The sequence below is a fragment of the Phalacrocorax aristotelis genome, chromosome 9, assembly GCF_949628215.1.
Source record: "Phalacrocorax aristotelis chromosome 9, bGulAri2.1, whole genome shotgun sequence".
Lineage (NCBI taxonomy): Eukaryota > Metazoa > Chordata > Aves > Suliformes > Phalacrocoracidae > Phalacrocorax > Phalacrocorax aristotelis.
Genome location: NC_134284.1, coordinates 4,408,850 through 4,436,307, shown reverse-complemented (window position 1 = coordinate 4,436,307; position 27,458 = coordinate 4,408,850). Strand labels below are relative to the sequence as shown.

General features: G+C 36.2%; 1 protein-coding gene across 8 annotated transcripts in view; it reads left to right on the top strand.

Annotated features, from left to right (window-relative positions):
• Positions 1–27,458, top strand: part of CDIN1 (CDAN1 interacting nuclease 1) — a 127,304-nt gene that overhangs the window by 4,578 nt on the left and 95,268 nt on the right. For 4 of the 8 annotated variants that reach the window (XM_075103231.1, XM_075103232.1, XM_075103236.1 and 1 more), the window contains exons 2-4: positions 21,460–21,505; positions 22,366–22,430; positions 25,503–25,563. The exons of 1 other annotated variant lie outside the window; for it this stretch is intronic. In XM_075103231.1, coding sequence (XP_074959332.1) covers positions 21,460–21,505; positions 22,366–22,430; positions 25,503–25,563 — 172 coding nt within the window. Of the gene's footprint in view, positions 1–20,419; positions 20,509–21,459; positions 21,506–22,365; positions 22,431–25,502; positions 25,564–26,908; positions 26,936–27,458 lie in introns of those variants that run through there. 3 more of the 8 variants (XM_075103237.1, XM_075103235.1, XM_075103234.1) reach the window with 2 other exon arrangements.

The following is a 27,458-nucleotide window of genomic DNA, read 5'->3' as shown; positions in this document are numbered from 1 at the left end:
AGAAACTTTCTGACAGCGTGAGTTGCCTTGCATCTTTCAGAGGTTCCAAAAACCGTGCTCTTCAGGTTCTTGCATTGAACAGTAGTGAAACATATTTCATTCCATCTAGGAGTGCTGTATTCTTCCATAGCAAATTTATGCAGTCTCTATTGTTTCTCTTCCTTACTTATAAGTTGTTGAACAAACGTAGTGCCTCTAGCCGAACTTCTCTTTCAGTACTTTCAGTTTTATTCCTGTAAAAAAAAAAAGTGTTCTTTTTTGGGCCTGAATGCAAACTCTTGATAGTTTCAAAGTACTAGGATTTCAAAGTATTAAAGTTTTTAGCAGCTGCTCTGTGCAGGTCTTCACTTCTTTTGTGCATCTATTCCAAGAAGTACTGTCCTGTTTGTGTGTCCCTTCTGTGAAAGTTTCTTTCATAGTGATCAGGAAGAGCTTTTGTTACAGCAGAAAGTTAAGAGAAGCTGGTATAAATATAAGAGAAGAACTTACCCCCCCCCCCATTTATTTCCCAGTAAGCAGGAGAAACGTGATGCACAGGTTCATATTGATATACTTGATATTCAGACATGGATATTTGGTTTTAACACATGTAACTTCATGTTTGATTATTGGAATGTGCACAGTCTTTGTTCCCAGAGCGTATCAAGTGATGGACGTTCCTGTACATATATGACCTGTTTTCTTCATTACTTAATATCACTTCAGGTTTTACACATATTTTCAGTAGTTATGTTGCTCTTTCTCCAAATTACTTATAGCTTTATTAAATGACACTGGGCCTGGAAAGCATCCCAACAAGATTTTTCATTTTAAAAAAATTATGTGCATGGTAATGTCTGCCAATGTAAATGAGAAAATATAATCTATTTATTATTTGCTCATTTTTATCACTTTCTCAGTGATGGTTCATACTGAAACAAAGCCCCTGAAGAAGTTTAAATGCATGGCATCAATGTTATTTCTTGGACCAGCCATTTAAGACTGAGTTAACATTTTTTCTTCCTCTTTTCCAGTGTCATTGTACCCTCTCTTTTTGGTTTTTAGAGCTGGGGATAGATAGGCCTCTGATTTTTCTCTTCCAGCCAGTTTTACTTACAAGGAAATACATTGCTTTTTTGTGAATAATTTCATTCTGCCTTTATGCAGTTGCTTAGATGATCAAGCAGTACTGATATGCCCAAGACGGTTGTGGTGGGAAACAGGGAGGCAGAACTGCTCCTCTCTTTCCTCTCCCTCTTTTTTTCCTTTTTTCTTTCCATTTCTGTGTTGTGGTACCTGCTGCTAATGGAGCCTGGTTCAAGGTGGAAGGAGAATCCTCTGTCCTCTGCTCTAGTGCTCTTTGGAGCTGCTGTTACCCAGGAAGGTGGTACAGTGAAGCTCAGGAGCAGTGGGCAGCTAGCTGTCTACATGAATTTCAGAGCTTTAGGCTCAGGACTCAAGCACAGGTATATTAGACAGGTAAATCTTACCTATGAGCAGGCAGCCTACTGGTGTGTGACACTTCACTTGAACTCTCATTTAGAAAGTTGCTTTTGTGCCTGTGAGTGCTAGAAACATTTCTCTTACAAAAAAAGAAACTGTAAAGGCACGTTTTAAGCTGCCTCTGCTTTTCTATGTTCTCACTGCTTAACAATGAAATAAATTCATGCTCTGCCTATATAAACTACGTCATTGATTTTAGTAGACCAGCTCACAAGAGAAAAGAAAGTGGATGTTAGTAGGAGATGCAAAGTCTTGGAGGGAGATGCTAAATGCTGTTGGTATATTTCCACCCTGTCTGTTTTGAAGTGGCAAATAGTTTGCACTAGTATACTGTGTTTAAATGATCTGGAGCATATAGCTGGAGCAGCTGTGAAAACAGTAAGATTTTTAAAGTTCTGTGTTTCTTATTTCTTCTTCTATTTAGAATTCAAAGTTTTACACTAACTTTTTTTTTTTTTTTGGTCTATTATATGTAGCAAAAGCCTAATATAATTTAAAATTTATGTACTTGAAGCTGCATTTAACCTCACAGGTAAATAGATGGATACTAGGAGATGAGAAAGAGGTCTCGGCTCATTATTTGAAAAGAAAATTAACAATATACTGGTTTTCACAAATGTACAGTAAGATGTAGCATATTCAAAATAATCCTAAAATGAAATAAAAATTTACTATACAAAGTAATTATGTTAGCTCTGACCTGATATTGTTCCCTTCGGAAAGATGTTCTTACTTATTTGAACCCTTAGTAGGACATCTACTATAATAGGACATCTACAGCTTTGATAGGGTAAACCAGAAGGTGGTACAGGTTTTTAATTTTCACTGTAAATGCAAGTGAACAAGCCTTGAAGAACTGGTATCTGGTTGGATTTGGTATGTCTTGCTAAAAAAGTTTGCTTATGCTTTGACCCTAAATAGTAAGGATTCTAATCCTCCTCATAATACAAAGTATTGCATGACAGAAATTAACTAAATCAGCATATAACTCAGAACAACTTTGTCTCCTCCATTACTCATATAGATTGAATGTAAGATACTTATTTAAATGCTAGCTATTGATAACACGGAAGCTTTCAGAGTAGAATGGGAAATACAGTTTTGCTCAGTTTTGGGGCTCTCCAAAACCAACAGAGAGGATTTAGACAGAACATTCTTACGTTGACATGTGTGAAATCTAGATCTTCAGGACATGAGTGTCTTCCAGATTATTTGGAGAGAGGTAGAAAGGATTTTTTTAAGTCGCTTGCATGTTATCTATTAACTAAAAAGTAGATGACATATATAAGCATGTGCCAACATGAAAGTTAATTTTGAGGGAAGTCCATTGTAGTTTTCTGTTACAATTTTTACGAGTGTAATCATCCTCTTCCTTACAAGCATTTCCACATATGTTGTCCATCCTAGCAAAATGCAAAGTTATTTCAAAGGTTAATCTTGAAATTTTGCTTGAAATGCTCAGCCAAAATTAAGGTTGTACTTTCTGAATTCTTGAGTACTGATAAGTCTCTTCCTTCTCTCTTAACCTTTCCCGCTTATAGTACAGGAAGTGCTACCATCATGCTGCATAATCATGCAGAACAGGACTTACTACACTTGTGAAACTCATTTTGGTTGAGTAAAGGGAAAGCCTGTTTGGCCTTGAGGAATTTATTCAAACCACTTAGAAGCCAGTCCTGCATACTTTGAAGATTTGATAGTGAAATACAGTGATTGGCAAGGGCCTCTTAAAGCACACGTGGAAGTTAGTTCTCTGTAATTTGAAAAGGCATTCTGAGTCTGTTGTAGCTGTGTTAGGTGCTTTTGTTTAATGCAGAAGAAAAGAAGGAAAGAGAGAATAGAGGGAAAGGAAAAAATATACAGAGAGAAAAGAGGAAAAAAGGACAGAAAAAAGAAAAAGAAAAAATTTAAAAAAGGGGAAAACATAGACAAGAGGGAAAAGAGAGAAAATGCAGGAGAAAAAAGGGAGAGAAAAAGAAACAGAAAGAGAAAAGGAAAAGAAAAAGGGAAAATAAAACAGGAAAAGAGAAACAGAAGGGAAAAGAAACAAGAAAGGGAAAGAAACAAGAAAGGGAAAGAACAAGGGGAAGAAAGAGAAAGAAAAAGAAAGAAAATAATTTTGTATGTCAAAGCTGAGGGAGTATTCTTGGTCACAGTGTACATTACTGTGTTGCTTCATGAAGTTTAATTTGGTTGTACTTTTTGCCACTTCACAAACTGCATTGTTGTGTTAATCACCAGTAGGATAGGAATGTAAGTCTTGTGGCACTATCTTCTTCCTAAGTATTTCATTCTAAAGCAGCCTTGGTGTCATCAGACAGACCAACAGATGTATGTAGATTTAAGGGCCAGATTATGGCGGTTGTTAAGGAAGGATGAAGTGGAAGTTTTAGCACTGACCATATGTGCATTTTAATTGACTTGTGGATTTTAGGATACCATTATATACATGTTGCTTGTACTTAAGGTCAATGATAATAAAAATGGTAATTCTTGATTGTATTTTAGAAACAGTTCCATACCGTATCATTCTTCTGAAGCCTGCAAAGAAGTCTAGGCTAGAGTTTTATGAGCAGAGGAGATTTGCTATATCAGAGGGGAAAATATTTTATTCATGTGTTGTTTTTTGGACAATCATATTCTGGGCTATATTACAATGGCACGATAAATTGCTGAATACACTGTCTGCTGAATATGACCTCACCATGAAAAATTTGATGCATTAGAGTAGGAAAGGTTGGAATATATCAACCTTAGCTGACAAGGGACTTTGAATTTTGACCTAGCACAGATGACCTTTGCGTGCAATAAAAGTGAGTTTAATCTCCAGGTCAAGGTTGAGGTGAACGGTAGGGCAATGTGGATTGGTTTGTGCTGGCTGTGACTGGATCACACCTAGCAAGCAAAGAAATCCAAGGTCTTTGCATTTCAGAGTAACCAAATGCTTATTTACCCAAAGTTTACTCATATCTGTTATACCACCTTCAAAAACTGTGCTGTACCGTAGACAGCTAACTCTTCAGCAGCTGTGGACTAGTTCGTTTGAAGCTCAGTGTTTCAGAATAAGAAGTGTGAGGTACGTATATTCTACTCCTATAGATCATTGAATAGGTAAGCTAAATAAAATTTCTCCTCTAGCCTGTAGAAGAAAGACTGTCAAGTATATTGCCTTGCTATGAAAAGGATGAAATCTAGAAGCTTTATTTCTTTGACAGATAACCTGTCTTCGGAACATGGGAAGTTTATTCCTAAATGCCTTATGCTTTTAGGAGGAACACAATTAAGAGAATTCTGATAGGTTTCGCTAGGCAGATACAAAGAAAACAGGTCCTTTTGAGCACTTCCTTGCTGTAAAAGGTATTTGATCAAAGAAGGTAAGTTAAAAAATGTTTTGGGGGTTGTCTAGGTTAAATAATGAAGACATATAGATGAATTTAAATAAAAGATTGTAGTGTTTTATAGTAGTCACAGGCAAAATCTGTCTTTTTAACTGGCTGGTGTTCCAGGAGTGCTGTTTTACTAACACGCTAACGGTACATGCCCTGAATACTTTAGACAGATAAGAGTGGTAGCAGTGGTGCTGTTGGAAGGAGGGGGGGAAGGAGGGAGTTCTCTTTAAATCAGCCAGGAAAAAAATAAAGTTTGAGACTAATGGAAAGAACCTCTACTCCTTTAATAGAGCCTGCAAAATATATTCTCCAGGACTGATCAGCTCTGAAGGCTCTAGAGGTTTGATGATTGGAATGGCAGGAAATCACGCTTTCAGGACATAACGAATTGACTAGGCCATCCATCATTTGTTAGCATGCGCTGAAACGCTGGGTTTGTGTGCAGAGGTCTGTGATTTAGTAAATACTTGGGAGATGAATAGAGCTTACACACAAGGGAAGATATTGCCGTCCTTCAGCAGCCTTAGACACAGATCCCTGCTGAGAAGGCCGTCTGACAGCAGCTCATCAGTAACTGGCCTGTCACAGTCAGTGATGCCCACCAGCCATCCCCAGTATATTAAATGCATTTTTAATATCTGCTTCAGTAGATTTAATGAAGAAAATTTAGTTTCCATACTCTGATCACTGCTTTCTCAAGTGTTTTAAAGCATTGAGTGAAGCTCTTCCAAGAAAGGAACTGTGCTGATACCTGGAGGAGTTGATTGAAAATGAAACAGAATGCAAAAGGATTGTTGTTATCCAAACAGTTTCCTTAAAGTAAAATAAAAATGTTTGGAAAAAGCAGTGATCTTCTTAGAAACAGTTGACCCTCCTGCAGGGGGACCTTATGCAGCAGGCTGTACAGCAGCAGAGATGCAGTGCTGGAAAAGGTGTACGCACAGTGGTTCTGTTTAGCGTGGCTGGGCTTGCCAAAAGGCGTAATTGCATTTCCTATGCTTTCAGATGTCAGTCCCTGAATCAGATCGTCGTTCTGTCTGGCTTTAGAGTCCTGAGAGGAGGGTAGCTATGAATGGAAGGAATAGAATAGATGATGTTTTTAGTATCTAATATAGATTTTTGTTTGGTTTTGGTATTTTTGCAAGGGATGCAGTTGATGAAAATCATTGTAGTGTTCCATGGCATTATTTAAACTGATGTAGGAAACAAATAATAAGACACAATGGAAAATAAAACTTCTGCTGATTTTATAACTTAGCAGGTTCACTGAGAGTTATTCAGTACTGACATTCTGCTTGTAAAGATTGTATGGAATTATTTTTTTAACTTTGTAGCAAATGATAAGATCATTTGCTGTCCATATACATAGATAAACTTCCTGGTTGTTTGAATTTCCTGGGCACTTTCAGGGAAAACTTCTGTTTACATAAAGGCAAATATGTTGGTTTTCCTTTTCTAGCGAGATTCAGTGCTTATGATATTTACTTCAAGACAGCAAGACAAACAACTCGATTTTGTTGCAAACATCTATTTGAAACATTCACTTCTTGAGCTTTTTTCCCTCAGGAATCCATTCTGTGTTCACAGAAGAGAAAGCAAGTGCCGAATGAGACCTATAAATTTGATTCTTGTATGTGTCAAAACAGTAATGTATTAAATGCATATTATTATAAAAATTTAAGACATGTCCTAAACACTTACATTTTTATAACACACGACAATATTAAAGAATACATTTTCTTGTTAGCATCTGTTTGCTGTCATTGTTGGCAGGACCTGTGATTTATTACTTAAATTAATTACTACAACCATTTTGGTCTTGATATATGCCCTTAAGCTTATCACATCACTTAATAAAATAACATATATGCTTCTATGAGAGTAATTTTTTAATTGTTTGTTGCTCTAAGTTCTTGGTGAAAATACCATATCTATTTGCAATGTGAAAGTCTCAGAAGCTTGTATTATACTTCAAACTGAGTGAAATAATGGTGAGGATTAATTTCCGTAAGAATATGGAATACAGTAACTGGATCCTACTAAAATTGTCTCCTAAGACAACCCTGAAAGAGTATTGTTACCCAGAAAACCCAACAGCATCGGAAGAGGAGTGGAAAAAACTGTTCTGTGTTTCTTCAGATCTGGTGATAGCTAAAAGCCTTGTTCATTTGTTTGGCTAATTGGTACCATACAAGTAGATTTCAAACTCCCATTGGCTTGCTAAGATTTCACGCTCTATGATTAGTTTTCAACTTGTATTTCATGGAGCCCTTGTTGTCCACGGACTTCAAATGAAGAATTCAGAGTAAATGAACTTCTTGTCAGCAGGCTTAAAGTTGCCAGACAGGAATCTGTGCCTGTTGTGGGAAAACGGTTTTGATTTGTGAACCCCTTAGGTTGAAAACTTCTGTTTTGTCAGCAACTAATGCAATTTTATCTCTTACGGTGTCTTTTCATACATGTTTTTTTAAATTCTAGAGTCCATAACATTTTTAATGTGGTAGTGATATGAATGGGATATACTGTCCCTTCCTGTGCACACTCCAGGATATCCAGTAGCCTGATTAATGGTGACGGGCTCATTGCTTTATATAGAAGAATTCTTGAACTTCAGTTCCCTGCTTTATCCTTCTGATCGGAATAGGATATTTAAGCAAGTGCTGCCGTCCATCCAAACTGGTAATATGGCATCAGGTCAGGATGTGGTGCTGAAGAGGACTTTGTTGTTTGGGTCAGTGTCCTCTATTTGCATAGCTGTCTCTAGGCCTGCAAGGTCTTGGAAGCATTTGATAGCATCAATTCCCAGATACCTTGAGAAGCTTCAACACTGAATAAAAATGTCCTAAGATAGCACACATTCTTCTTCCACTTCTTCCACAGAAAGCAGAATGTTGTCAAATATTTCTTTGAGTAAGACCCATGTGGTAGTAAAGGTAGCCTCTTGTGTAACGCAGCCTGTCTGTTTCAAAGACAACATAAAAACTATGACCAAAATAGAGGTAATGCTCACTTGTGTGACTGAATTAATACAAAGGGTCTTCTGGAGTTCCTCATTGTTAACTGAGGACCCAAACAGCAATAAGGACACCATATATCTCTGTTTCCATTTGTGGTGGGCTAGGAGATGACAGAATTTCTTATCAGTCCATTATCAATACTGGTAACATCCGGTTATTTGTTGCACCAATTCCGTGGAATGCAGATGTGTATTATGAGGCTACAACTGGTGCAAAGTACAATAACTAATAGCCAGAGAGTGAGTGTAGGTTCCTACAGATGAAAAGGCTATTGAACATTAGCAGTTTCCAACATTAATATAAAATGCATGCAGCTCTCCTTCAGTTTTCAACACAGCTGAGCAATGTATCTTCCTAGACAAATGCATTATCTTGGATACACAAAATATAAAAAGATAAAGATAACTCATAAGCTAGATTTCTGGTTCTCACAGAACTTAAAAAGGAAGATTTGCTCTGACCATTTGGCAGGTACTCCAATACGCCAGGCAAGTTCCGTTCCAAATACAGTGTTTAATTACCTCGTTGCAGTGAGTTATCTGACACAGGAATATGTTTTCCTTTATCTTATTATTAGAAACAGGAGAATTTATTATTGACCAAAAAGAGAAGTTTTTATCTCATTTGTACTGTGTTCCTTTGACATCAGTGGTCTGAGAGAGAAAAAGGAAAATGGCCTTTTATGGAATAAATGCATGGTTTGAGCCTAAATATTTTTCTAGCCATATCTGTCTGTCTGGTGTGTCCTCTAAGTGTGGAGGGTTTTTTTTTTCCAAACAAATCCCATTGGTTACCCAACAACTATTATCCACAAGCTTCCTGCTTACACTTTCTGTTTTAATTTACTATTTAGACACAGACCTCACCAGTGACAGGTGATCATTCTTACATGTTATTATTTTTGTGGTTTTGAGGTTTCTGGATAGAGAATTTTGTCCATTTATCTGGGCATAGATGCTTGCCATCCTAACACTTCAAATCTCAATAATTTAAAAACCTTATTCAAATGTTTCAGCTACTGTGTAGAAATTATTATATTTCTATGTAGACAGGTTTGGGGTGGTCAACATGTATCACATGTTAATCGTTTGCTTTAGTTTATTTTGTAATTCTTAGCTCTTTAGTCTCTTTTTCAAGGCGATATATAGATAGATATATATATATATATCTTCAAGGAACTTTGCAGTAGTGGATCAGGATATTTACTGAAATAACCAGTTAAAATTATTAAAATATGCAGTCGAAAGCAATGTGCTTAGTTTAATATGCTTCTGAATATTAAATGCAAGTAAAATGGTATATAGTCATGGAGCCATTTGTTATATTTTAGTATATGAAGCAATAGCTGTGTAAACCTTAACCTCGTAATTTTGCAAGTTCTACTTTATCATGTAGCTGTAAAAGGTAATCAAAATAAATCATGGAAGATGAAGAAATATTTTCTAGGGCTTTCTCTATGCTTTCAGAAGTGGCGCTTGATCCATGAAATTTTAGTAAGCATATTAAATAATACAATATGATGTGCAACGTGTCAAGTCTGATAAATTATTTTGTATAGGACATTTATGCAACATATGGTGAGCTGCTATGTGAACAGTGTAATGACTAAATTATGTTAATCTTTCTTGCCATATTTACTTTTCATTTAAAAACCCCAGTGTTTTCAAATTTTTATTTCACTTTTTTGATCATGGGTAGATATAAGAAAGGTGTGGGTCATCTCTGGGAAGCCGTGACAGTGATCCAAGGTTCCTCAGCTGTGCAGTGTACATAACACAGATGTTGGGAGAGTCATCTGTCAGCTATGCCTCTCCTATGGAGTTAAAGTTCTAGGGGGAAAAGAATTCGACACAGTGCTGTCACTGTTACATTTTCACAATAGAAGAGCATGCAAATATTCAACCTCCTGCTTAGCAGTAGTGCCCTGTCTAATGTCTGTGCTGGTTAGAATAAAAAAATAGTGGGTGCATCTAGGGCTCATAGATCTGACAAAGGTCATGCTATGTTGGGCATTTGAATTGGAAATTGTCTGGACTTAGATTTTATAAAGCTCCCACTGTTGTCGGGGAAAATTTCAGCAGGGTTTTGTCCCTAGAGAGGCCTCTTAGGCCCTTTTCTGTCCTATGAATGAATTTAGATGTGAGGGTTTCTCCTGCCTTAAAACTGTTAAGTTCATTTTGCATACATCCCCAGAGAGAAAAACTGGCAGATGCTTTTGTCTTGGAAGTGTTTAAAAGAAAACTGCAGAACAGGAACAAGGGAGAGAAGGGGCCCTGTGTGGAGTCCCAGAACATTTTGGAAATGGCCAATATGCAGTTTTCATCAGTACTAAGGCGGGGCGCAATATGGTGCCTGTAGCTCACTAGGGAATATGAATGTTGATTAAGCATACTCCCAGGCTTTGAAATCCTGAAAGCAGTGTCAGAATAATGGATGTTGAGCAAATGTCAAGCATTTGTTAATTTCTCTGTTATTTGGAGTTTATCTACCATGATCAATCAAATAAACTAGTGCTTCTCTGTTGTGGCATGTGTCATTGATATGGTGATTAGGTGGCTAGAGAGGCCTTCTGCCTTTTTTTTTTCCTCCCTAATACAGGTAACAGATTACATATGAACAGTCATACCTTTAAGTTGAAGATTTGTTTGCACCTGGTTTAGTGGGAAGTGATGATGCACCAAAGTGCTTTGGGGTACTGAGAGAAAAAAGTATTTGCACATCTGCTGTGCTAAAGATTACGTTCCTGCCATTCTTTCCATTTTTGGCCTTTAAGCTTTACTGTTGTGGGGAAGGAGAAATTACTTCTAAATGAAAGTTGATAGAAGAAACTCTTCCTTATTCTTAAAAGGAGAAGTTTGAAAACAAAGGATACCCACCCCAAATTAGTATTACTTTATGGCTTAGCCCCCTTCTTTCCTCTAAATCTTTTGGTTTCTATAAACTAGGTCTTGACATCCCTGTTTTTGATTGGGAAACATGGTCAGATGCCCTTTAATTAAAAGTGAAAGTGTTGACTCTTTGACTTCGGTAAGAATACACACTCTTTTATAAGAGTGTATCAGAGAAGTTGTTAGTTACTGACTAACATGCAGAAAGGTAAACAGTTTTTCTCCATCTTCTCAATTGCCACTGTTTTCGGATGTCCTACTTCTGCTAATTTGCCACTCTTAGAAGTTAGGTAACATACAAAGACCTGATATTTAAATGTGAGGAAAGAATTAAAAATAATCTGAAGGAGAAAAAGGCTTTGTGGCCTTTGCTGCTTTACTGTGGTATATAAAGATTTTAAAATAGGAGAGGAGGATAGGGTTGGGATGTTTTGTGTGAGGCCTTTTTGAATGCTGCCTAAAGGATGGTAACAGTCAAATTTCACTGAATTCCAGGGAAGTTTAGTTACCCCCTTCTCATGAAAATTTTTTTTTTAAAAGTCTAGTCCTTGTGCGCTTAATGTAAAGTTGGCAGTATATATTTTTATTACGTTTTTGACAACTCGCAGAAATTTAAGAAGTGTCAGTGAGTCATGCCATATGACTTGATGCATGCTGAGGTCATCTTCAGTTTATTTTAACATAGAACAAATGTTTGATGTTGAACTAGTTTTCCTTCTTCCTTGGCTTCCATGTTTATTTACCAAGGTCTGTGGGCCCATTCTACCCAGACTGGTCAAATTTTGGTGCTTAATGAAGGTGATGCCATATGGTGAACCTATTGACTGTTTACATCGGAGATGATTCTTTTCAGTTAGTGCATGGAATAAGAGTTCTCTTGGAAACCCAACCTTTTCTGTGGCACTGCAGGAAGCAAGGCATGTAGTTGTCGTATGGATTTTCAGAGCAGTGTGAAGAACACCAGAAAATAAGTCCTCTGGAACGAGGAGGAGAAGAAAGGAAAATCCTGTTGGTAGGAGTGGAAAAGAAGTTTTAGGATAGAATAATGTAACACTGTGGTCACCTCTTGTCAGATGTTCCCTTCATATTGCTTACCAGTTGTAGGTAGACAGCTTTGTAAAAAAGAATGCTGGAAGACCACTAGTAAAAAGGAACAGCTGGGTTTCCTTCATAGTGTGTTTCTGCCATCTTTCCAGTGGGAAGTAAGTAGTGGAATTAATGTAGTTTATTCCCTCTATGGCACAGTACGCTATACTCCTGGGCTGAAAGTAGACTTGGTAACTATCCACATATATGGTACAGTAACTGACAGATACAACGCAAAGTATGGTACTGTCAGCCAGGTAGGTAGACAATGATTCTCTTGGTTTTTTTTAATTCTGTTTTCTGATTACAAGTAGCTTTAAAATTGTACACTGTTAAATGATAAATACTGTTTAGGGCTTAAGAGTGAAAATCTCAAGGGGACTAGCTATGAATGTATCAATTTCTTGCCTTAAATCTGTGTCATTCCCAAAATTGGAGTTTACTTAAAACTACTCTTCTGTATCATCCATGTTTGATAGAGCTAAAATTCTTTAAATTACATCCTGTATGGGAAACATTAATAAGATCCTGACTTGTTTAAGGAATTAACAATTTTGATTGGATTACTGGAAGCTTTTTTGACTTAAGGTGTTCACTTTTTACCCTGGAGATAGCTATGCAACAGTGTGTGTGCTTGACATGTGATGCATGCAAACGCTAAATACAGTAGCAGCATGAGGCAAGTGTCATTAACAGTAATTTATGTAATGAAAGCCACCTGGCTGTCTTCATAATTAATTGCTTGTAAATAATAAATTTAAATATAATTTATAGTTTTCTAAATTTGATTATATATTTTTAGGAGCAAATTGTTTAAGGGTGTTTGGGGATTTGTTTAGTTTCAAATTGGCACAGATATGCTTTTTACATACAGGCTAATTTTTTAATGTAAAATGAACAGTCTAATTAGCTTCAAATTGCCATTCACTCATAAAAATAGTTTTCTGAAATTAAATGTAAACATCTAGTTTATACAGGATAATATAGGTCCTGTATAAACCTTTCTCCATAATCAGGAAATTTAAGATTGGAGTCTGAAAAACTTCTCTTGTCAAGGTATTCTATAATCTGATTCTTGTCCTGGGTGGAAGAGGAAGTAGCATGATGAAGTTATCCAAACAAAATGAGGAAGATGAACACAAAATGAATATATCAAATATTTCTTTCCAGTAATAGCCTACTAAGTGTGTGTTTTTTCTGTGTGTGGACCTTGGCCCTATCAAGAGGGCAGATGGAAAAGGTAAGGAATAAATCCCTGGTTTAAATTGTAGCTTGTTTGCCTTAACTGCTTATTGAGGTCCTTTGCTGTTGCAGCCTAGGAGCATCTTTCTTTGCACAACCGTCATCAGATAACTACAACTTCTGTGTATTTTTGTCGAAAGGCTCAACATTTGGATTGTGGTAGTGAGAGAAACAGTTCAAACTTGCAAACATGTTTTCTGTATAATCTTAACTGAAGTAAATTGAAATAACATGTGGATGATGTACAACGTTAAGTACAAACAAGGAATTTACAGCGGCTTTGATTTTTATTTTTTTTTTTAAATTTTTTCTCTTCAGTCTCTGGTATGCTGCTCTATACCTCTGCTTTGGGATGTGTTCACTGATTCTTTCCTGGATATTAAGAAACTTTTGCTTCTTGCTAAGTAACTTGGAGTAGTTGTGGACAAGGACATAGCAAATACTCTGCTTATGTTAGTCTCAAGCTTTGCTTTTTTAAATTTAATTTTCTGGGAAGTTTTACTGGTAGAGTTAAAAGGAGAGTTTTAGAGTATATCAGAAGATGGAGATGTGGAGGACAAGTATTACAATTATCAAGGTGTATGTGGGAGGCAAATCCTATTTGACTCCTGTCAGTTTCTTTTTATCAGTGGACTCCCTGACTAGATGATCAAAGGGTGCCAAAGAAGTTCTGGTATGTGTAAACTGAAAAGATTCAATAGTCATTGAAGCCTGATGTCAGAATATTTGAGAGTTTTAATTTAATGTTTTAGCACTGACACTGTATTTCTTAAACCTGTATTGTGAATATATTTTTGTCTGTATTGCATCTGAAAATATTTTTCAGCTTGAAAATTGTACCTTACAAAATAGTTTCATGGTGTTATGGAAGAGATTTTACTTGAAACATTAGCGAAAAAGTATTTACTTACAAAGGTCTCTGTGTGGGTTTGGCATTTAAGTAGGTTTCAAACATTCATGCAGCAAGCACTGTGCTGCTTAACTCTGGAAATATAAAATATCAGAACAATATCTCAAGCAAATTGCTATCTATTTTCTGTGCTTGCTTACTAAGATAATAAGACCAAAAAGTAGTTTCCTTTCATTTGGAAATACCATTCTTCTGTTCCTGTGTTTTCAGTGTTCCATTTTTAACCATAATATCTGCCAGTGTTTATCCACTGTTAAAGCATAATGTGCTTCTTCTCATCATGAGCATATACATGTGAATGGAAGATTGCATCTTTATTCTGAGTTTGCTTTTTAGTTTGAGGGCTTGATCAGAAATACTTTGTAATCATTTGAATATAGCATATTTTGAGTTACGCTTGTATTACTGCTGTTGAAAGTTAGATTTTTGTGGTGTGGGTGAAAGAAGGTGGAGTTCCTCTCTGCAAAGAGCTAGCGTTACTTTGTGATCATTGCCTGTATTGATAATTTGTATTTACCTCTGCATTTTATGTTTTTCATGTCTGATACAGATTGTTCGTAGTCTGCAGTTGTTTTAAAATATATTTGCTGTTACAACAGACACCAAGAAATGAGGTGTCTACAGGAAGAATTGGTGCCCTGTTCTTAAAGGAACTTCTGAGTCTTTCTAAATTAAAAATCATTCAAACAGTATCTAATGCTGGCAATTTTCCTCTGTCTGCTGCTAGAACTTACTGGCCAACTAGGTCAGACATTATTAAAGTTCAAGTGGCCCAGTGGGAAAAGTAATGGCCTTATGCTACTATGAATTTTAAATGCTGCCATTTCTTTGTATTGCACCATCATCTGTTCTCGCACATCACTAAATTGTATAGAAGTTGTGGGACCAACCAGTGTCAAGGTCATAGAAGTGATGACTGTTCTCAGGTAGCCTTCTTGGAGCTTTGTCATACAGTTATTCTGATAATCCTGGCTATAGGCAGCAAAGTTGCATGCACATGCCTGCATTTAACCTTTTTATTATAATTGGATGGCATAAGCCTGCAATGCAGGATGTCTTTTTCCTCAGACTCTTTACTTTTAGTTTTTATTTTTGATCCTACCACAAGTATGAAATTGACTTTGATGCAAAGACAATTTGTAGTAAGCGATTTGTATTTAAATCTTTCGAGTTGAGCTGTTGTACAGTTTATTGAACTGGATATCAGAGAATTTCAAAATTGATTAGTGCTATAGTTCTCCAGATGAGCTTGGATTTTATCTTGATTTTAAATGTGATGGTATGAAGTCTGAAATGATCATATCAGCAGGTACTTCTTGTTGTGTGTTTATTGAATTTTTATAGTTTTAATATATTTGTAATGGGAGCATTTCCCCAACAGCACTGTATTGGCTTTGTAGTTCCCAAAGTAGTAGCTACTGATAATGTTTCATTGTATGGAAGATGTCTTATGCAGAGAGAATAAAACTGGTTTTGTATCCCAGACTTGAACTGGTGTAACTGGAAAACTGTAACATTGGAAGATAGCCACTTTACAGAAGCTAGTGTGTTGTAACTAAAGACTTAGGTACTTCTATGTCACTTAGTTACTCCAGTTCACACTCATGTATTAATTTAAATGCATATATTGGCACACACACATATATAGACATATATATTGATTTAGCTTAAATTGGTAATCCACTGACTTGCAATAAATCAATGTTAGATTTGTGAATGATAGACTACAAATGTGTACAGAGACAACAATCTGCTTTTTGAGAATTTTCTTTCAGAGAAGTGACCACAAGCATATTAAAGCTTTAGGAAATATTTTAACATTAAAAGCTGCAGCGAAGAGAGTTTAAAACCGTAACTATTTTCGAGGTCAGTGAGTCTCCCTCCCTTGTTCTATGTTCTTGAGTGCTTGGATGCATATAAACCTATCAGTTCTCAAGCTTGCTTATTCCTGAGCCTTCCTGGATCCAGATGTGGAACCATTTAGACTGCTAAGAAGCCTTTTTCCCATCCTGATGATCCCGACAGTTAGAAGAAATTCTGAGAATCCACTAGTTGTCACCTCTTCTCAGGTGGGAAGTTCACCATCAGACTGGCTTTAGCTGATTTACAGGTATAACCATGGTGCTTGTTAGCCTGCATCCTGCAGTTCTGGGAAGCCACGGAGGCTTTATGCATCCATGCATGTATTACACATTTGAACCGAGGCTGCTAGATCTGTTTGAAATCCATTACTGACAGAGGTTTGAGAAATAAGAGCAGACTGGTTAGCATGTGATGAGCAGTATAGAAACACTGCTTTCTTTAGCAGTCCCTGTTCCAACGTGTTTGCAGTACAGATGAGAATTAAAAGGCTGTTTCGGTTTCTTTCATGTCGTTGATAACATAACAGGAAAAATTTATTTTAGGCACACATTCTGGAATTTCAGGATAGCTGTGAGGGGGATTCCCCTTCCACCCCCAGTCATTTAAGTTTGTTGAATGTATATATATTTCTTTCCTCACACAGATTCTTAATCCAGCATGGCAGCACCACGCAATTCTAGCCCTAAGTTGTATGTATTATTTTCATTTGAAAGCTCAATATTACTTTAGTAAAAATATTTTAAAACTTATTATACATGGAAAGGGGAAGTTCTTTTCCAGTTATTAGAAATAAGAGATTCTTGCTGTCTGCTTCAGAACATTTCATGAAGAGATTTGACTAGCACTACATACTCATGTATGTGGAAGGAAAGAAAATTTCTCTCCCTGCCTGAATTCCTACAATAGCTAAGTGCAGTGTTGTATGCACTTCCAAGAGGAGGTTCCTTGGAAAAAGACTGCTGTTCTGGGGTTTCACACATAACAGCTTCTGAATTTTGGAAACGTGGCTCCTGCCCCCACACTCAGATTTTTAACCAAAATATTTATCGTATTAATGGGTGGAATGTTCCATTTTGTGAACGGGAAGCATCGAAGCAATGTTCTTTGTAGATTTCATTTGTTCAAGAAAAAATCAAGGCTATTCTATATATATATGTAAAATATGTCTGATGATGGACTTTGCTTTCCGCCTGCTTGTCTCCGCTTGTGTGAATAGTTACTGAATTAAATACTGCAGTTCATATTTACTCTAGATTTTTTCTTTTTTTTTAACAGACCTCTCTAGATACTCTTCCTTTGTTCCACAGTAAAATACATGAAATGTAAAGCTGAAATTTTAGTCTTTCTATTTTAGGCAAAAAGATGAGGGAAATGAAACTAATTTCAAAATGAATAGATGAAACTAGGATTGTTGCAATAGTGGAAACTTGGTTTTGTACCTAAACTTTTATGTTTTGAGTAATCTCAGAAAATAAAGTAGAAGAGTGTACGTTTTATCTTATCCCTAAAGAATTAATTATTTACAAGGGCTGATAGTGCAATATTTGCAAAGTTGTCAGGTTTGGATTTTCTCCTCTAGTAAATAGCAAATATTAAATTGAACAGCACCCCAAATCTTGGCTAGATCTGCAAGCCTGCTTTATTGAGAAGATGATCTGATCCAATTAAATTCTTTTTGTCCTTACTAGCTGCTTCTTGGCCAGAGTTTTGTATCAACTCTAGTTATGAAGCACTGATCTGCATCAGCACATTATCTGTTACTAGTTTTTATATGAATACTCACTGCAAAACAAAACACTTCTGAAATACTCTCCAGGGATGATAGCATTCCTCCTTTACCAAATTCTGGGATTCATTAGAAGAGAATGGTCTAAATTTTATTCTTACATATTAAATGACCAAAAGGCATATTCTTTTTCCAGCACCAGACTTGGAGTTGTCTTTTTAGCTTGGCTGATCTCTAAGTCCTTAGAGATAATTTCTCTTCTCTCTTGTTCTGATCTGACTTGGGCACCCCATTCTAAATGTGGATGGACTTTGATATCTGTAATATTATTTTTTATTATAAGAAAATTTTTATAACTTGATGTCATTTGGGACCTTTCACTTTTTTAAAAAGGAAAGTTGTTTTATTTTTTTAAAAAACTGGCGTTTTGTAGCAGATTTTAGATTTCACAGTCTTCTGCCTAAATCCACTTATGTATTGACAAGAGCACAAAGTGCATCAGGCATTCAGATGGAATTATGCCACTGACATCAACACAGAGTAACAAAAGGTAAATCGGTTCATTATGGATGATGATGTACAAGAAAAAGAGGATATTAGAAGAGTGAGGCTGGTTGCTTTGAGCAGAGCTCTGGGAGTTCCATCCTTTACCATCTGGAATTGCAGAAGAAAATGCTTCCATGAAAGTGGCTGGTACAGAACTCAAGAGGAAAGTTTGCCTGTTTTCCTGGAAAATAGATTTAGTTCTACAGGATGGATAACAGTTAATTCATTAATTATTTAAACTAGGTGGTACTCGGAATGATGAGTTTGGGGTTTTTTGTTTCTTTGTTTCAGAAAATCAGCAAATCTGTACCTTGGCTCTACAGTTGGTTCTTGACAAAAGAGCTTGCTCAACGCAAGGACTTCTGTATCCCTAGCCTCCCAGAAAACCACGAGGCTTACTATAAAGTTTATTCCGTAAGAGGCAATAGTGCAGCGCTGAAATGTTATTTTGAATAAAAGTTATTTTCAGTGTTATGTTCTTTTTCCTGGATATCTTAGCTATATTAATTTGTTGGCTCATTTGTTGCTTTGAAATCCTGTATAGAAGCATAAGAGGAGGGATGGAGCCCTAAGAATCTGGCTGCTCCTGGAGAAGCAATGATGACTTACATGGCAGTATCCCTGCTGTCAGTATCAGCAGCTGTGATCATGCTGTCTTGCATTGCAAGTGCATGTTTATGACTTCTGTCCCCTCTCCAAGTACACAGTACTGTCTTTTTCAGCACTTTCGAAAACCGTGACGTTTCAGTTTTCTGTAAATGGTGTCTTGCAATAGATGCTCCAGCCATGTTTTGAGGAGCTGCTTCATTTTGCCAGGAAGTTGTGGCAATGGAAGTGTGGCAAGGAAATGCTGAGTGGCAGATAAGCCGTTTCAGTGCTTAAGAGGGGAACTACATTAACCAGAAGAAACATGGAAGCAGCCATGTAAAAATATACATCACTTCTCCTGGGGAAGGAGAAAGATTTTCTGGTGGCAAGGCTTGCAATTCTTTGAATGATACTACTTAAATAATTCCCTTTGTCGCAGTCATAATGTTTTTGTACGGCAATACAGTATATGTCCAACTTTTTCAGTTATTAGACTGAATTTTTTAGTGTTTGTGGTATAAGTTCTAAATTATTTGAACAGTTGGAAGCATAGGAGAGGAGTGTTGGACTAAACTGAAGTAGAAGGGCAAAATCCAAGGACTCAAGGGAACAAGTAAAATGGACAGGAGTCAGGAGTGTGAAAAGAGGGATAATGGTCTTAATTCTTTTTGATATGTCAGTGGGTATAATAGGATAATGGTATAATAAGTACAGTAATCGTACTGGGAATAGCTGAAAAATATAATAATTGGTATGTCAGTGGGAGAGAACGCAAACCAGAAATCCAGTTAAATGCTGTCCTGTTTTGTTTTGATTTTTAACACATCTTTTCTCTAAATTCAGTTCTACCATTATGACCATGTAAATCTGCCAGATATTAATAGTTACATGGAGAGCCATTAGGGGGCCATACGTATCCAACTCATTTATAGCCTGCAGTTTTGGGTTTTTTTTAAAATAAATCAACTTGGAATACCTTAACTTTGCATATGTGTATACTCTGTGTAAATGCATAATCTTAATTTCTTTCCTTTGTTCACCTCTAATGATTACATGTACATGTTGAAGGTTGCCATAATTGGATGGTGCACCATTTGGGGAGGCATTGTGGTACATATCTCCTAGCCTCTGTGTCAAATTTTGTATATTTAAGAATATTTAAATTCTTGACTATATTGTAACTCATTTTTCTGTAATCCAGTAATTTCATAAATCTGTATATTGGTCAGTTTACGTTGCTATCATTTTTCTACTGTTTTAACATTCAGTGAGTATTCAGGGTGAGCATTCTTATGTGAAAATAACAGAGATCAAGGCTCAGCTTACTGCTGTCACACAGATGTTGCGCTGGGCAGACAAGCCCAAAGTACAGTGTTATGGCAAAGATGCTGGAAGCACAGATATGGATAAAACAAACTGGTAGTCTCTACTTGCTTTGCTGCTAATGCTTCCACTCGCTGGTTTAGAGGTAACATTTTATATTTTGCTGCATAGACACGCTGTCCGTTTAAACCTGAACAAACCATGTAGTCATTATGTGCCTTCAGTTTTCCCTTTTGAAAATGGGATTAAGACTCCCTTATCTTAAATTAGTCTTTCTGAGGTTGTGAAAATTGCAAGGAGAAGGGCCATTTAAGTACAGAGACAACATTTACATTTAATGTACATATGATGTGATACAGGTGTTAAATTCACATACAAGAAATTTGGCAGAAGAGCAAGACTTTAGACATTGCTGAATCTTTGAACTACCGATGCTATGCCTTAGTAGGTAAGTTCACGAAAGGAAAAATGTTAATTATTCATAATGCTTTGCTGTACCATAAAACTCGATTTATTGAGACTATAATTTGTTCAAGTTGCATGTAGTAGGAAAATATATCAGGAGTAATTAATTGTATTCAGGATGTGATGAGATAGATATATCCACAGAGGACAATTGAAAACAGTAGCAGTGTGGTATCGATTGCCTTTCAGAGGGAAAAAAAAATCGTGTCCCATTTCTAAATGTTAACAATTCAGAAAGAAAAATTCCCACTTGGGAAGAATGCTTTCCAGGTTGCTTCATTGCCAGGTGTTTGACATTGAGTGGAGCCTTAGATGAATGAAGCTTATGGCAGCTTTTGGAAATGACCGACTCTGGGGAATCTCGGCTTCCTGCTGTGAAAGTTTCTATTTTCAAAGCACATCAGTTTCAGTGGGAATGTTCCAGTGGTCCCATATGCTACTTCTGACAGAGGGGAAAGTTTTTAACCTGAATATGAGACAGCTACTGAAGAGGTTCCCTTGCTGCTAACAAAATGAATTTCAATATGCTGCCAATGAGCAAGCGGCATGTTCCCAACTGCTGATGGAATTTAACTCCATCAATTATTAATGGGAATTTTGCTTTGTTTTCCTTTTTGCCTGTTCCCTTTTAATTCAGCTACCTGCTCCTGATAGGACTTAGTGGGTTCTGAACTGAAAAAGGAATCACCCAAACAATATGCTCGTTTGCTTTGAAACTCTTGCTATATTTTCCTCCCCTCCCTCGTACACTCTCTCCTTGACCTAGCAGCAGGAAGCCTTTGTCTGAGGTGTTCATCTGGAACAACTTTTCCACACTTGTTTTCATGTTCTGTTAGATTACAGGGCAGCAGGCCTACCTTTGAAGCTCCCTTCTCTTTTGTTTCTTTGCAGTGCACTCCAGTAATTAACTTTGTCCTTCTTTTATTTGTTCCAGTCAATCGCAGTCCACTCTGCTGAGCATCTTCTCCCAGGAGTACCAGGTTAGAAGTTTTCTCCTTTGTGAGGGTTGACAGGTGCCTAATTGAATGATGAATGTCCCTTTATTTCTTTGTAATTGAACTGCCAGCTTTCTGATTGGTTTGGAGGATGTTCCCTTTTCCACATCAAGCACCGCCTGAGTCTCAGTGGATGGCTGCCAAGCCTACCCATCCATCTGTCTAATAACATCTAGCCTTTGCTTATTTGGTGGACCTGTAATAAATTATGCTAAACCATTATTATTCTGACAATAATAATTTCCCTGTGTTGCGTGGTTCCATGTGCTAAATGTTTGCTGACTTGCACTGTCAGTGCTGCTTTCCATTGCTGACAGAGATGATGATAAATGACCATTGCCGGAGTGGCAGAAGGCAAGAGAGGCAGAAAATGGAGTCATTTATCATGAGATGACAGGTGTCAGTCAAGTGGCAAGTCTCTACGGAATTACTCTTTGTAGTTTTTCAAATAAGTTGTTTTTAAGCAATGTTCTTCCTGGTTAAAAATGCCAATTGAATTGTAAAACCAGAGTGCACCAGACTTAGATGGAATTGAATTGAGGGAAAATTAATACAAAGGTTGAAAGAGAGAACAAGTTTTTCGTTGCCCTCTGCAGCCTTCAGTAAACTTATTTAGATTCAATTATTGTGACCTTATTGGCTTTTACATATATGGTACATAGCAGTACAGTCTGAAGACGTTCAATTCAATAGGTAGATTGAATGTCATTTCTGTACAGAATCTAAAAACATAGTTTGGTTTATATATCAAAGTGTAGCCAAGAAACATGTGTTTGGGCAGTCATGATTTCTGTGTTTTGATCTATGACACATTTGTAAGACTCTCTGTTTTTTTGTTTTTCTAGAAACAAATCAAAAGAACACATGCCAAGCATCACACTGCTGAAGCTATTGAAACTTACTATCAAAGGTATGACCTCCCCACCCTGGTTAAGAGTATCATCGTAACTACTAATTTTTATGGCAATTACAAGTAAATTAGCTTATTGGCTTACGAGGCTAATTTTCTGTTAAAAAAAATTGAGATGAAGAATACAGAAAGGTTCACCTAAAAATGATTTTCAGTTAAAATGCAGAAGTTTTTCAGCTTTTGGTCAGTCTAATTAAGAAAAGCTTTACTTCCTTGGCTCTAAGTCAGGATAAGCAAATATTTTTCACAGTGTATGTGACAGCATTTATTATATATTGCCTATAGTTTATAATGACAGGATTTCTGTGTCAAGACTAATATTGATGGTAACTTCCTTACAGCAAGGGAGCTTGTTCTGTTACAGTTGCTTGTACTTTTAAGACACCATTTGTGTTACATTACAAAAAGTTACATATTAAATTTATGTATTGCCAGTTAAAGCACTAGTTTTTAGATCACTCCTGTTTTATCAACAGAAGTGTCAGAAATAGCTGTTATGGGAAGATGAAAACCTTAATGTCATTTTATGATATTTTACAATTGTTTGCATCTTAAGCTAATAAATTGTATTTGCTACACCTTATAGTTTGTCTGTTACTTCTATAGGCTTTACTAAAAATATTGCAATGACATAATTGGGGCATACTGATAACTGGTAAAGATACACAATTAAAATATTACTTTGTAGACTGACATATCTGAGGAGCTTGCATGGCAAGTGAGTTCATACTTGTGATTATAGATGTCTGATTTTTATGTTTAATATTAATCTGTATCAATCAGGAAAATAAACAAAAACCCTTCATTTGTAGACAATTAACTGTGCTTCCACAGAGTCAGATATTTGAAACCTTAGCACAGCCTGATTATATCAGACACTAGTTTAGAATATCTAGTGTGAATTGTGCTGGTTTGGAGGTTTGATATTCTTCTTTTAGTAGTTGTAGTGTTCTGTAAAAATTTGCACTGGATCACATTGGGCTTTTCCTAGTGTTGATTCTTGTTTAGGAAAAATACTGGCTTAAAATTTTGTTGTCTTACACCATGTACATACGATACTATTTTTAATTACTTTTCACTAGCAGAGTTTTGGTGAAATGCCCTATGTTGACTGTAACTGCTGTGTACATAAGTGTGCTAGCAGTACATAACTAATGCATTATGTATGAAGCTATATGGTGGTGGTAAGGAAAACCATTCTTTATGCTGTTCCTGGCTATTTCATATTGCAAATGTATTAACATGGCCGACTAAAATGCACATGTTTTAAAATCAGATGTTCTGGTTAATAGCTAGAAAACTCATCTCAATCATGTTTTAGTGGATTTACTATGTAGTATGTTTCGTAAGCTACACGGGCAGACTACTCAAGTCAGAAGCTGGTTTGAAATGCTTCAAGCATAAACATGACAAACATCATCTCCTCTACTCTTTTGTAGCATCCATCTTACTGCTGTAAACCCCAGTCTGTGTGGTATGCTCCTTCCTATTCCCACCCACGTACAAGCAAATAATTGTGCTCCTATTGCTTTCCTAGGTCAGAAACTACCAGTGTTTGAAGGTCGTGATTTCCAGTGGTCCCTCTTGGGAGCAAGTAGAAGTACAGTTGAGTGCAGTAGTTTCTGCTGCTCTGCTGAGACTTACTAGTCTTAAATTTAGGCAAACGTGAAGGCAAATTACAAGAAGGATCAGCAAGGTTTTCAGAACAGTGTTGCCATCAACATGTGAGACCTGTTAGTCCATAATGGAATTGCCAGTAGTATTAGAAATATCTGACAGCAAATTACTGCATTGTCAGCTGTAGCTTTGCTGTTCGATCAACTGAATGCACGTTTTAGAACGTTCATCTCAAGTAAATCTTCCTGGTTAGGTATTTTGTTTATGATCTCTCATTTTTTTCTTCTGTTAAAAGTTTTCAATGTTTAACTGTACACGAGGCATGGTGTTCTGTCGGTTTTTATGCAGAACTGAAATAGGTTAGAGCAAAAAGCTTTTATCATTTCCTTTATTCATTAAGCCTCAATAACTTGCAAACAAAAAGGCCTCTAATCCTCTGTGAAGAGGTTTATGTTAAGGTGTTACACCCATTCCACAGAAAGGTAGAATGATAAAGAATTTTAATATCTGTAACTGATGAGCAGAAGAGTGGCTTCTGATGGATAGATAATGATAGAGCTGGAAAGGCTGTGGCCTTCTAATGATGTCAGTAATGATGTGCTATATGAATACAGATAGGATAAATGAGCAGGTTTGAATGTTGGTAACTATAGTTCTTTTTCACATGGCTGGAAAGCACAGAGTGGCTTCCAATAATATAGCTTCTTCCCATCAACTGCTAAGAAGAGGTTTTAGGATTATTGAAGTGTAAACATCAAACAGTGAAAGTAACAGAGGTGAGGAAGGTGATACTATGTGGTGTGATGGTCAGAAACATCACTGTGTATCAGTCTTAGTACCCTTAGCTGGAAATGTTAAGCCTTTGCCATTGATAGGATAATGACTTTCTATCACCCTTTATTGGATCCTAAATATTTCTTCTTTTATTTTCTGTTTAGAATATTAATTTGATTGTTAGACTGTGATTTCACTGAAGTAAGCCTTTAGTATTTAAACTACTACCCAGTTGATAAAAATCTGGATTAAATTTGAGAGTTTATGTTTTTGTTCATAGTAGTGAATTGAATGAGATATACAGTGCGCCTTCATAGTTGAAGGTCATGTAGAACCCAAAATGTTTACTGTGATTAATAGAGGTTTATTTGTGTGATGTATCTTTAACTAGTAGAGCTATAATTTATTTATATGCCATTAAGCAAAAAAAAAATTCAGTTTCTTGATTTATTGTGTTTTATACCGGTGACTTAATTGAGATTGATATATCTTGCAGATGAATAGGAGACAACCCTGGAGAGTTAGTGATTGTTTAAAATACTTATTTCTTAAAAGATTTCCCATTAAATACTCTGTACTGGGGTATTTTCCCCCAAATGAAAGAGAATCACAAGGGATACTGACATGTATACACTGGCCTTTTCTTGGCACTGCAGAATTACCTGGTTTTGTCCTGTCTAGGTACCTGAATGGGGTGATGAAAAATGCAGCTGCCCCTGTATTACTGGAGCTGGCCAATGAGGTAATCATCTTTACTTTTTTCTTTAATCTTCCAGTGTAAAACCTAAGGGGCATAGCTGTAGTGACTTTAGTGGGAAATGTAATTAACCTAAAAAAATGGTTTCAAGGCACATTAGACATTTAAAATGGTTCCCCAGTCTGTTAGTACTTACAATAATTAGACAAAAAGCCCCATTTATTAATAAATCAGTTAATGTAATTAGTCTCTTCAAGGCAAATGTGAAAGAAACTCTGAATTTGTGTTTTGCTGGAAATTTCAGACAGACCATAGGTCTTTAATGCACAAGATTACTAAAAATTCACACATTGATTCAATGGAGTTGCATCACTTTTACTTATATCTGATTCCTTGTTTTTAATAACAAAATCCACCTGAGATTTTTTTAAAATAACAGGAAGGGTTAAAACAATTCGTTTTCCTGACTCTGTTTATTTCTGCTCATACGGATTAGAGGATGCCTAATGAAAACTGCTTAATATAAAGCAATTAAGCAGAATAAATTCCTCAGTATAGCCTTTTCCTAGAAAATGTGCTGTGTGAAAAGTTCAGTACGGTTGCTCTTAAAGTCTTGACAAATTTATTGATGCTGTTTATTAACTAAAATATGAATATGCCTTGGGATGCAAGGTGTTATTTGCATTAAAAACTGCTATCTAAAGCACTACCTTAAAGAAGATGTAAAAAGTTTGAAAGAGTGACAGTGAGACTCCTAGAAAAAAACATTGATGAAATATCTACCCCTTAAACTGTGAAATATTTATTTACAATAATAATAAGAATACAATAGCTGATACTCCTTGGAACTGCTTATACAACCCTGAAAGGGGCAGAATGAAATGTATGCTCTTTTGTGTTGCATTTTAATAGAAAACATAAGAAGGAGGCAGAAAATGAGTGTTTGCATTAAAAATGATACGGCACTACGAACATTAAGCGTTGCAATAGCAGCAAGTTCTACATGTTACATTAGTAAGAAAGAATGGTTTCTCTCATGCACATTGCTGCAGCCAGCAAATGAGCGAATACCTATCAATTACTAGAAGGTTTTAATGGTCTGTGAAGTGTCCACATATCCTGCTCGTACAGTTAGCATAGAATAAAGGATTTATTTCATATTAGTTGGTAATGTGTGTCTTCTTCCCGTTTCTGGAAACGACAAGTCTTGGTGTACTGAGAATAGAATGTTCTTTACATAAATATGTACGATCTTATTAAGAATTTAGGTAAGCAACCCGACTCATGATATATCACGCCCATATTATATGGGAACTGTCATAAAAATATTTCAAGCACTAAGTAATATATATGTAACTGGTTCTTTGTATATTTTTTCCCATTGATTTAGGGATGATGCATATAATTTCTAACTCTAGTGAGCATATCTTTGTTTATATTATACTAATATATTTTTGCAATTCAGTTCAAAGATATCTGCAGTTCAGAAATAAATAAAAATTAAATCTAAGAGAAAGGGAAGATTTACAAAGAACTTATCTGCTTCTGATTTTGTAGTAGCAGGTATATAAGAAAGGCAATGCATTTTGTGACTGCTGCCTAATGCATTAAGGAAATATGGCAATAACCAGCACCAGATTACTGCTTCCAAACAATCAAGCTGCCATTTTTATATGATAGTTAATATTTAAATGACATACTCTTGCATCTGCTGACAATTGATGTAATGGTAATACTTTATGAGTCAATATATATTTAATCAGTGGAAACTGTAAAAATTGATGAGAAATATATAACATAGGTGCATTACAGTGTGTAGCAGCTCTGTTAAATAGGAAAAGCTCCATATTATTATATGGAGCTCCATATTATTATTATAATAAACCTCTTTTGGGTTTGTTTTTTTGAGGGTTTGGGAACCTACTTTTAATTTTTTTTAT